We start from the raw sequence: 12,515 nt of genomic DNA on the forward strand, positions 1-12,515 counted from the left end.
AGTGTCACCCACTACTCTGCAGCAGCAAAAGAAAGAAAAAAAGTAAAATATAACTAATTTTATAATCATTTTATTTTGTCCTCCTGCTGCGGCAGCTGGCGTCAAGCGCGGGTCAGGGCTGCAGAGCAGGGGAGGAGTGGTACAACCATCCTAAGTGTGCAATGACTGTTTGGTCAGCCATCTCGGGCCTTCCAAAACAGTCATGTACACTTTCCCTGTTCTCCATGCAGGCTGAATTAGAGCCTGCGAGGAGAACATGCCCAACCCTCCAGCCCCTGGCAGAGCGTTGTGTCTCGGCGCTTAGACCAATCACAACGTTGTGATTGGTCAGGGGAGCCTGGCTGTGCTTCCTGTTCCTGGAGCAGTCGCAGGAGAGCAGTGAGCAGAGATGCGGAACCTGGCGGCAAGGTAAGTTTTATTTCTTTATTTTCATTGTGACCCATGTCTGCCCTGCACGCGTGCCTGCCCCGCCACCCGCAAGCCATGCTGGCCGCCACTGGAGCTAGATGGTGGCCTGAACTGACCACAGTGGTATGCGGTCTGTATTTGAATCTCGCACACTGATGCTTTGTTTAGTGACAAGATGTTAGTGTGTGTTGATTTCCTATTACACCTTCTATGGGGCCTAAATACACACCCTAAACACTTAAATTCATGCGTGCATTGCTCCTTCACGTGGATAGCTGTTCCTCAATTTCGACCACAGTACTGGGAGTTATAAAATAAAAAAAGTTTCCAATGGGGACTATCAACAGGATTGAACAAGGATGTACCCAGGGAAGGATTGAGGAACCAAAAGCAACCCTCGCAAAAACGGTCAAACCAGCCGCGCTACCTTCGTGTCGTCGTCTCATCCATCCATCCAGCCATCCATCCAACCATCCATCTCTCCTCTCGTCGCTTTCTTGCTACATTCTCCCTCACTGCCTCTCTCTCTCTCGAAGCCTAACTGTGCCTGCCACAAACAACCTCGGGGAGCTGGGGAAAGGGAAAGAGGCAGCAGGAGCTCCCCTCTCCCCCCAAATAACGGCCGCTGGGTGCTCCAGCCCACCGGGGAAATGCCCCGTGGAATGAAAGGCCTGCCAGGCCCTGGATGCACCAAGCAGCTAAGAGGTGATGAGAGTGCTGTCGAGAATAAAGGCGGCATAATAGAGTGAGCTGCTTCTGTATCCGTCACAATTCTCATGTTTTGATAAACCGGGTACAACGGAGTATATGTGGCATTATGTGCTAATCAAATCCAGTACTATAAACCGTAACTCAGATAAAGAAGCAAGCAAGACATCTGTTGCAGCGGATTAGGAAAAAGTAGCTCACTATACGTATGCTACAAATGTAACTACAGTGACATCTAGTGGAAACGACTGTTGACTACAGTGAGAGAAAACAATACCAGCTCTTCATTTGCAAGTTAGTATTCTCACATATACTGGTATGTCTGACTCTATATTGAAGGCGACAAACAATCCTGTTTCGTAGGTACCATGCATACAGTGTTAAGTAATTATAAAGGCTGGACTTGTGTTCAAGAGCTGCTGTTTATCTGCTATACATCTTACAATCAATAAATAACTAAACAGATCAGGGAAGTTGATAGAGACGTAAGAGGGATTTGATATCTAGGTGCTATAATTTCATCATATAGTTCTGAAGTCAAAATAAACTACAAGAGGGAAAGCTGAGAGGTTGTTAATGTCACCCAGGTCTACTTTTATTGAGTTAAAGTACACATTACCCTTTATTTCTTTTTTGTGTCTAGCTACAGGCGGATTTGGTTGTCTATTTCTGATTACAAAGACCACCCATCACCTATACAGGGCAGTGACATATCGCGGATGGTTACACACTGAGCCATCAACGTCATATTATGCCTTTCTCACGGTGAAACTGTGGCCAACTGTGTGCATAGAGGCATGTATTCAGCATACAATACAGACGGGTTGCATTTGCTCGTGCTTGTTTTATTTTACTATTTATTTTTGAACCTTTACTAATGAAACCGTTTTTATCCAACGGGAAAATGTGTTTTTTTCCATTAAAATTAAATACGGGACAATAGTATTGGGCTGACTTCAGTACAAAACATATTTTATGGTTCAATACATTATTAATTGTGTGCATATTTCAAAGGCAAATAACCAACAACCCATAATCTCTCAACATTAGCACAACATTTCGTGTGCTTCAACATCAAGATATTCCATCCAATGCCATGACTTGCTAGCCACCATACCGAACCCATCAAAACAGCATCAATTTGAATTATCGCCCTTATAGGAGCTGAATCCATCAAATGATTTGGTAAACCGAACGTATCCTGAGGCATGTTAGATCGCTAGCCTCTTGAGCAAAGAAGTCCAACAGAGGACCCCATAGGGTCGTTAAACGTTTCTCTGGTCCTGCTATGTAATCAGATCGGTTTTCCTTCCCCAAGTAGTTTGTGATACCAACCTAAGGCAGAGGGCGGAACTAAAATCTCCACACGAGCTAAATATTGTTTGTTTACCAATAAAAAGCAACAGAAGCCCGGGGCGTGGCTTGGGCGCCGTTCAAGATGGCCGCCTGACTCCGGAGCTCCGCCGCATCGGGACGACCTCCTCCGCCTCGCGTTTATTTACGCGATGGTTTCACAAGCCGCCTGCTGGTTCCTGTAATTGGAGCATGTCCTGCTCAGGATGAGCTAAAAATAATTCCGCTGGGACTCCTCTACTCTTCGTTTCAAGCCGTTTTCTGAACACCTCATAACGGCCGCCATTTTGTTTTTCGGCGCGATGATTCCCACGCAACCACATTTCTCCTCATGAAAACTGATTCTTGGACCATGCCAAGGTAGATTCTTTATAATGCCTTATTGTTCTTTTTGCTTCTATCCCTCCATGGCTTATCTTTAAGGACACGCAATTTTTATTATCTCCTTGGTCCGACTGCACTTTGAGGAGCATGGTCATACGCCGTTCTCAGTGACTTTCTTCTTTATTTTCCACAATCTTCTTCGGATGCCTTGGTTCTTCTGCGTGACAGGTGCAGGTGGCGGTGGGGTCTTTGAATGGTCTGCTGTGTGCTGTTAAGGTGCCTTTCAACCTCTGCTGACGGCGTTGGCCGCTCTCCCGAGCTGTGATACTTGTGGAGTTTTGTTCGGAGTGCACCTATGGGCAAGCTTCGCAATCCAAAGTTTGTTTTTGTGCCTTCAAAGGGATCTTCGGCGGTGCTTCCTCCCTCCTCCTCATCAGGTGATCCTCCTTCCAATTTTGCAGATACAATGGCGACAACGTCGTCCAGTCGTCCTTCATTGACACAGTCAGTCTCTGGCAAGGCCTCTTCTTCTACTTCGTCAACTAAACGTTCAAAACAAGACTCTCCTCCTCCAGACCCGCCGTCATCCCCTATCTCCATGGAATTAATTCTTGAGGAAATACGGGCCTTGCGTCCGTTCATTGAGGAAACCAACAACAAGATGCAACTTTTTGAAGAGAGATGGTCAACTATTGAGAGCAGAGTATCGGTGGTGGAACTGCAAACTTCGGAGATGCACTCTCATTCCCAACGTATCACCTCCTTGGAGAAGTCTGTTCTTGCCTTGCAGCAGCACACCGAGGATTTAGAAAATCGGAATAGGAGGAACAACTTACGCATTTACGGGCTGCCAGAATCCTTGGAGAGCGATGACCCTGTCTCGTTCTTCTCTACTTTCCTCCCGAAGCTTTTAGACATGCCTTCTACCACCTCTCTCACCATTCAGAGGGCGCACAGGCTTGGTCCTCGCCTTTCATCCGCGACTAAACCTCGAGGAGTTATCATTCTCTTCCTGAAGTTCACTGACCTGCTCCTTGTCCTTTCCGCAGCTAGAACCAAGCGCCAAGTTTCTTGGTTGGGCCAGAGAGTTTTCCTTGCTCAGGATGTTTCCAGTGCTACCGCAGCAAGAAGAAAGGAATTTTTGAACCTTCGCGCACCCTTACGTGCTCTTGGTGCTAGATTTGGTCTTTTCCACCCTTGTACCTTCAAAGTCACTCACCAGAATAAGACTTGGACTTTTCAAGATCCTGCGGATCTGAAAAATTTTATTCACACGCATTCCAATGTTGGCATGGATACTTCCGCCTCTACTAGTGGCTGAACGTTCTTCTCCTTTTACTTTACAGAGTTCCCTGATAATGTTTCTGCGTTATCATGCCTTGTTATGATGTTCTTTTTTCTCATACTGTTTTGCTCTTAAGAGTTTTTGGATAGGTTCGCTCTATGTCTTGACTACTCCTGCTGCTGCTCTTTTTTGCGTAGCCTTTGTGTTCTCCATTCTCATTGTTACCCATACTCTTGAGTTTTCTGCACTTCATTGTATATTGTTTATTCATCTATTTACGTCTCCTTTGTCCGCATTGGTGCTTTTATTCATCTATTTCTGTATTTGTTTCCTTGCCCAGATCGACTAAGGTATTCCCTTCCTCCCTCATGTGAGTTGTGTTTTCCATTTCGTCCTGATGCGGTCGGATTGTCCTCCTGGTGCCGGGAGGTCATGCTTGTTTTGTTGCGTCATCCACTGCCCCGACATCCTCTCAGTGTTCCCCTCAGGTATGTTACTTTCAGTCGTCCTTTATGGATTTGTACTGTCTCTTCTTGTTTTTCCCTCTCTTTGCCTTTCCCCTCTCTTCCCTTTCTTACTCTTACTTTCTTTAGTCTTCATTTCCCTTGCCTTGCTTGAGCTTTCTTTTCTTGTAGCTATTCTTTTCTATGTTTATCTTTTAGAATTGTTTTTCTTTTTGCCCATTGCTGTAGATATTGTTCCTGACAATGTTATTTACTGTTTAAGTTCAGAGTAATTTCCTGGAATGTGAAAGGTTTTATTAACCCTATCAAACGTCAGAGAATTCTATCCCACCTTGCCACTTACAATCCCGACATAGTTCTCTTACAGGAGACGCACCTTTCGGAAACTGAGTCTCTCAAATTAAAGCGTGGGTGGGTGGGTACGGTTCTATTTTCTCCTTCTGCAAACAAGAAGAATGGTGTAGCTATTCTATGTCATAAAAAATTGGTATGTAAAGTTTTAGCACAAGAGTCGGATTCTGATGGTAGATGGATTCTTGCTCAATTGTCAATCAATTCTATCCCTTTAACTGTGTTTAATGTTTATGGCCCTACACAACCTGATTTACTTTTTTGGCCTTCAATTACTAGCAAATGTTTTCAATATAAAGATGACCTCTTCATTTTAGGTGGCGATTGCAACCAGATTGTGGACCCTTTTATTGATCGTAAGTCAAGTGTTCGTTTCATTCCCCACAAACCCCACAAACAATTTCTTGACACCATTTCTCAAACATCTCTCATTGACTCTTGGAGACTCTCACACCCTGACACACTTGATTATTCCTTTTTTTCTCCTCCTCACTCCTCTTTCTCTCGTCTGGATTATATATTTCTTTCCCTTTCCTTGTCGCAAAATTTGCTGTCGTCTTCTATTGAACCTATCCTTATCTCTGACCATGCTCCTATCGTAACTGACCTTGACCTTCTCTCCCCCCCCTTCCAGTCCCTCTCGTTGGCGCTTTAATAACTCTTTACTTACTGACCCCCTTTTTTCCTCTTCCTTCCGCTCCTTTACTACTGATTTCTTTCTATTAAACGATGCTCCTACTATCTCTCCCCATCTCCTATGGGACTCTTTTAAAGCCACTGCGCGCGGATTTGTCATCGATTTTGTTTCCAAAAAAAAGAAGCGCTTTATTCAGAAACGGAAAGATACATTAGCTCATATTAAGTCTCTGGAGCGCCAGTTCTATTCTTCCCCTAAGAATTCTGTTCCTCCGGAACTTATTCGTGCCAAACTAGATTTTAACAAGGCAACTACCGATAATGCTTCGTCAATGCTTCTTCGGAGTTCTGCCCGGTTTTATGGTGGTCGCAACAAGTCTGGGAAGCTTCTAGCCAATTATCTCAAATCACGCAAAGAACGCTCATTCATTGATTCCATTTACTCCTCTGACAATACACTATTACATAAACCTCAGGATATCCTTGAACAATTTCAATTATTTTATCGTACCCTTTATACACCTGAGTCTTCTCCCTCTCCCTCTCTTGTCCAAGCCTACCTAGATAAACTTCCTAAGCCCTTGACGTCTCATCTTCATTTCCCGGATCTGGAAGTTGACCTTTCCTTACATGAACTCTCCACGGCGTTGGCTATTCTTACCAAAGGCAAAACTCCAGGTCCTGATGGTTTTTCAGTTGAATTTTATTTGCATTTTTCTGACCTCCTACTTCCTAAACTTCTGTCTCTTTTTCAGTCATTTCACTCATCGGGAAGGGCGGAGGGCACTTTTCAAGAAGCTACCATCTGCCTCATTCCTAAAGATGGCCGCGACCCCAAATATTGTAAAAACTACCGCCCGATTTCTTTAGTGAATGTTGATTATAAGTTGTTTGCCAAAGTGTTAGCCCTACGTCTTGATCCCTTGATGCCCCATCTTATCGGTAGGGAGCAGTGTGGCTTTGTGAAGGGTCGGTTGACATCCGATAATTCTCGTCTCTTCCTTAATGTACTAAATAAGGTTCCATCTCTTTCTATTCCTCTAGCGGCAATTTCGGTTGACGCAGAGAAAGCCTTTGATAGGGTTGACTGGTCGTTCCTATTTGCCTCATTGCGCTGGCATGGCTTTGGTCCTCGCTTCATCTCTCTTATTTCTTTATTATATTCTGCCCCTAAGGCTTCAGTTCTGGTCAATGGTCAAGTTTCCTCGTACTTCCCTCTTCAGCGCGGGGTTCGTCAAGGTTGTCCTCTATCCCCCTTGCTTTTTGTTCTTGCCCTTGAACCCTTTTTATCGTCTATCCGGAGTAATAATTCCATCACTGGTTTTCCTTACGGTGACAAGCAACTGAAACTCTCTGCATACGCAGACGATATTCTTCTTTTCATCTCTGCGCCAGAAACATCTATTCCCCCGTTGCTGTCCGAATTCGAGTCTTTCTCACAGGTTTCTGGTTACAAAATCAATTCCGATAAAACCGAAATTCTTCCCCTTACGAAATTTTGCACTCCTCATGCTTTCGCCCCCACGGGCTTTGCTTGGAATGGTTCTAAAATCAAATACCTAGGAGTATTGTTTTCTAATTCTGTTTCTTCTTCCATTACTCTTAATATGTCAGCGGTTTTGTCCCGCATTGACCGTTTACTTTCTTCTTGGAATCCTCTTTTTCTTTCTTGGTGGGGGAGATTGGACTCCATCAAAATGATGATCGCTCCTATTTTAATTTACGTCCTTTCTATGTTACCTGTCCATATCCCCGCAACTTTCTTTAAACGTATAGACTCCTGTTTATCTCGCTTCCTTTGGAACAAGAAACGATCCAGAATCTCTTTGGCTTCACTCCGTAAATCAAAGGCCAATGGTGGGGTTAATTTTCCAGATTTTCGTATGTATCATAAATCTTTTTCCCTGCGTCAGGCCTCTAGATGGCTTGCTCCTGTCCCTTCTCCCCTTGCCCCTCTTTGGCTTTCCATCGAGCACACATTATTACTTCCCTTCTCTTTTAAGGAAGTTATTCACTTTTCTGCTAAGGTTTCACACTTGGCTCTTCCCTTGTTTAAACATACTTCTTCTCTCCTAAAGCCACTCTTCAATCCTACATCTACTACTCGAGAATCCTTCTTGAATTCTACTGTCTGGCATAACTCCCTTATTCTAATAAAAAACAGACCCATCTTTTGGAAGTCTTGGAGATTGATGGGCATCATTTGGGTGAACCAGTTTTTTGACGGAGCTTCCCCTTACTCTTTTCCGCAGTTTCAACTAACTTTTCGCTGTCCACGCTCCTTCTTCCAGAAGTTTGCTGTCCTAATGACTCTTATTCTGGATGTTTTCTACTCTCTTCCCTCCTCCCCTTCTTCGCTCTCTCAAGCACCTCTTCTTAAAATTCTCTTAACCTTACCCAAGGCTTCTCTCATTTACAAATTCTTCTCATCCCCTAATCCGGAGCGTCTTAAATCTAAGTTAGAACTTGTTTGGGAGGAAGACTTGGGTTGTGCTTGGCCCGTTACCTTATGGGATAAGCTTTGGTCTAGATCTTTGAAAATATCTCGTTCGGCCTCTCTTACTCAATCCTTATTCTTCCTATATCATAGACTATATCTCTCCCCACTCTCTCTAGCTCGATTTTCTTCCTCTTCTGATTCTAAATGTTGGACTTGTTCTGCCCCCAATGCTAATCTTTGTCATCTCTTGTTTTTATGTCCTTCTGTCTCCCAATTCTGGAAATCTGTCTGGCTCTATGTCTCTCGTATTTTCACTCTCCCCTCTCCGCACTCTATTTCTACTCTCTTTTTGGGCAGTTTATCTGACTCTTTGAATCTCCCTCTAGGCTCTCATGGTCTTTTTGACCTCATGCTCGCTCTCGCCTTTCAACACATTTCCTCTAACTGGAAAACCCTGTCTAATCTTTCCATTCGTCACTGGTGGAATTCCTTGTGTCACTTCCACAGACTAGATACGGCCTTTGCTTCCCTCTGTAACCCTTCACATAATAGGGACCTTTTTTGGCTACCTCTTACCACATACTTAGATCGGATGGCCCCAAGGAATGTTTCCATCACCACTTCGGAAAACTTTAAGCCACCTTGAGGGAGTTACCCCTCCTTCTTCTATTTTTAAAATATCAGATTGGGTTATGACATTATTGGGTTTGCTGTGTATCATTTTGATTGTTGCAATACCTACAGCTTTCATTCCTTTTTTTACAGCAAGGTTTTCGATTCTTTTATTTATAATATGTTTTTCCCTTCCCTTTTTCCCTTTTATTTTCCTGATCACCCTTTTCCCTTTTCCTATCCCGTCTTTCCTTAAAAACTTATAAATTGCTTTGTTCTATTTTTTCTTAAATGACATCAGCTTGTTTATTGTAAACCATTCCATTTGTTTGTTTCTTATATTGGGCTGACGCCTCTGTATTTATTCTTTCTTGAATAAAGCTTTTCAAACATAAAAAAGCAACAGAAGCCCGATATTTATTAGAACACAACAGAAGGGAGAGAGGTCGCAAAGCTCACTGTTCCTTCTTCCTTTATAAAACATACATCCCACAACTGGTATAGTGAGCACCAAGTAGTACTGAATTTTAAACTACAATGATAGTATGAAGGAGATCCCTCTTTTTAGGAAAATAAGCCCTCACCCACATCGCGTACAAGCTTCATCATCAAGCTTTTCCCACATCCTAGACACATTCTTCTCTTTGGATGGGCTCAGTTACAAAAGGCGCTCTGGATATTACAATCAGGAATTATAATGTTTCAGGAATGCTAATAGGTAAAACTGCCTAAGGCAAAAGCCACACTGTGCATTTATTCTTGGCTGCCCTGATGAGGTGAAAAGAAAAAAACTCTATGGGACGGTAATGGGTTAGAATTGGAACCCACCATCCTCATTTGTTATTTAGTCGATATGTTTCAGCCGATTTCTAGTGCCCAAAATGGGTCAGCGGTCTTTATCAGGACTATACCTCTATAGCAATCATCAAAGAGTGCACGTTGTAAATCCCGCCCATACTACATTTGTCACTGTGACACCCCATGCAAAGCCCAGTTCAACAGCTTTTGATACAGGCTCTAATTGAACAATGTATCTATCAGTTATGAGAATTAGAACTACGGAAGGTGATTGGGATGATGACTGGTATAGGGCTGTGGTCAGACCAGTCTATTTCTGTGGGAAGAAGACACTAGATTAACAAAGGAGGCACTACAATTAGCCGGCCTGCAGAATAGTTGAGTAAGATGAGTCATTCAAATCAAAGGAGATTGCCAAAGTTATAGTAGGGTTGGACTTGATATTTCTCCAGTATATATTTAGGTCACCTAAAATATGTTTATAAGGGATAGTGTTTAATTTAGTGTGATACATTCTGCTAGGTGTTCCATGACATTGGATTTTAAGTTCAGTGGATGATACAGAATATGTACACAGGTGGTGTTGGGAGGGCAAAGTAGATTGCCAAGTTTTATAGACACTCGAAAGTGGAGATTTTAACAGAATTGCTATCTACTTCAGAGTGTATATGAAGAGGACAGCTACACAACACCTTTTTAGATGCCGGTTTATAATATATTTACATTTAGATTCTTAAAGTCTCTCTTACCTGTAAGTGCTGCAGATGTGTTTGATCCGGCGGACAGTTGTTTTATCTTATACTGATTGGTAAAAAATGTAATCTCCTGAAAACCGGTGGTTTCCTCTGTATGTCCAAGACCCAACTGGCCCTCGCTGTTTCCTCCAGCAGCATACACACTTCCACGATCTGCAATCAGAAAACATTTAACATGTAAATAGGAACAGTTCATTACTAAAGTTTAGGGCACCCCTTTTAAGGTATGCTCAATTTATTATAGTCATTAAGCATGTAAAGCAAAGACCAAACACTAGGCATGAGCGAATTTGTCCAGAATTCTTTCAGGTGTACAAATGCACCAGGGCTTACCTAAGAAAATGTGGGCAAATCTCAACTATTCATGGGTTAACTGGGGTCAGAAATCTGGTCATGAACATAGCAGGATTCCTGAACCCAAAGAACATTTTATGATTTTTAAGCAATGCTGTGGTCGAAAGGTACCCCTAGTACAGCTTGGAGTGAAAGGGACAGTTTTCTTTCAGTCATTTGGGGTTAAAGGTATAGCTAAACACCTTAGTGGTAAACTGGGATCACCTACTCAGAGATTGATACATTAGCTGTTCAAAGCATTGTAGTAAATGAGCTTTAGACTTACTTTTCTGTAGCCAAAACAAAAGGCTTCATCTGGTTTCAATACAATAACAAATGGTGGTTTCCCACTGCTGTAGGAGAACTAAAAATATCCTTCAATGTAAAATGCCCATTACCCTACATACAGGGTACTACTAAAGTGTACATTCCCCTGGATGTGAAAATGCTCAATTTTCAGGACAGTGTCTAATTAAAAGCTTCAGACGGTGAACTGTGTGCTTCATAAGTGTCAATGTTTAGAACGTTATTTCTTTTTAAACGTACATCTTATTTTGGAAACAAACACAGCAGTACATGCAAATACTACCTCCATATATTAGTAAGTGACAGAAGAGACTAGGATGCAGGTAAACACAGGCACTATAGAAGAAACATTTGACCTCACCTCTCAAGGGGACCTGTGTTTCTGTAAATAGTTATTTCACCAACCACTCAACTTCAGACCAATGCGTCTGAGGCAAAGATGTTTCAAAGTCTGAATCCCACTGGTACATATTCAGAAGTGGTGACTTAGGCTTGTATTCCCATAGAGCTCTATAAAGGGTACACATTGATCTAGTTCTTCAAGTCAGAATTAGAAGGACACCATGGACTGCCCTTTCAGGTGGCCAATCAGGGACCCATTTCTAGGATAGTCACGCTGCCCTTATCAATCTCACATACACCAGGAACTGTCTCGTTGGCATACCAATTCAGATTTGGGGATTCTTGAATACCAAGTAATGATTATCACCATGCGTATTCCCATCTCAAGGAATCTATGCTCTTTCTATTTCTACTATGGCTTCTTAATGAAGTTTCTTGAAGGGCAGCAATCGCACTAGTGGTGCGTTCGTACAATAGGTGCTCTTAAAAATCACCCTCTTAAAGACCTCACCCGATATCTGAGCAAAAAGTCCTACCACCTACTGACTTCTGACTCCAGGTAATAGTCGGAGGAGAGTAATGTTATTCCTCGGATTCTAATATTAATTCCGCAACATTTCAAGGACAAATGCCAGCGTGCCTTGAATTTAGGTTACAAATTTGAGCTGGCAAGGAAATATTTTGTTTGGCACATGAAAATACAAGTAAAACTCATAACACTGCTCTGTAACAAACAACACTGCTTTTCAGCTCATTATACAATGGTTTATTTTTTACTTGCTTATAAAAATGCTGTTTCGAATGTGTACACAGCCAGATAATAGGTAGTGTTAACCAACTCAAACTGCACGCAAGGTGGGGCAAGGATTAGCAAGCATACAGTTGGAGGGACAATTTAAAAAAAAAAAAAAAAATTATAGAGAAGTTTATTCAGTCATCACAACATTTGAATTAAACAAGGTTTACAATTTAAGTAAAAGACTATTCAGAGACAAACACAGAATTTGGGTAGAGCTAAAATTATTAAGTGATCACTATGAATCCATTTAAATATTGTAAAGGAGGTGAAAGGTGAATCTCAGTAACAACGGCATTTCACAGTTAGTGTTCCAGGAGTGTGAATGGGCAATATGAAATAGATGGCGTGCTCGGAGGACCTGGAATGAATACAAGGCAAAGGGAAGCAGCTGGAAGTTTACATCTTGAATAGAGGATGGAACGACAGATTGGATGCACATACACACAATACAGAGAAAAACGAGCTGAAAAAGACAACAGGAACAAATAGAGACAGGTAGAAACGTGTGAAGAGGTAACACCAGGCGTTAACCCACTAGGGTTAGCTGTCTGCATGTAGTTTGCTACCCACCATGCAGATTTATTCACAATGTTGCAGATTC

At 42.4% G+C, this 12,515-nt stretch overlaps 1 protein-coding gene across 1 annotated transcript in view; it reads right to left on the reverse strand.

The window, feature by feature from the left end:
- The window catches only part of RPGR (retinitis pigmentosa GTPase regulator), a 193,913-nt gene that overhangs the window by 141,164 nt on the left and 40,234 nt on the right, over positions 1-12,515 (reverse strand). The window contains exon 5 of the mRNA XM_085622914.1: positions 10,129-10,287. Within this exon, the coding sequence (XP_085479040.1) occupies positions 10,129-10,287 (159 nt within the window). The remainder of the gene's footprint in view (positions 1-10,128; positions 10,288-12,515) is intronic.

This window comes from Triturus cristatus, chromosome 8, assembly GCF_964204655.1.
Source record: "Triturus cristatus chromosome 8, aTriCri1.1, whole genome shotgun sequence".
In the NCBI taxonomy this organism is placed as follows: domain Eukaryota; kingdom Metazoa; phylum Chordata; class Amphibia; order Caudata; family Salamandridae; genus Triturus; species Triturus cristatus.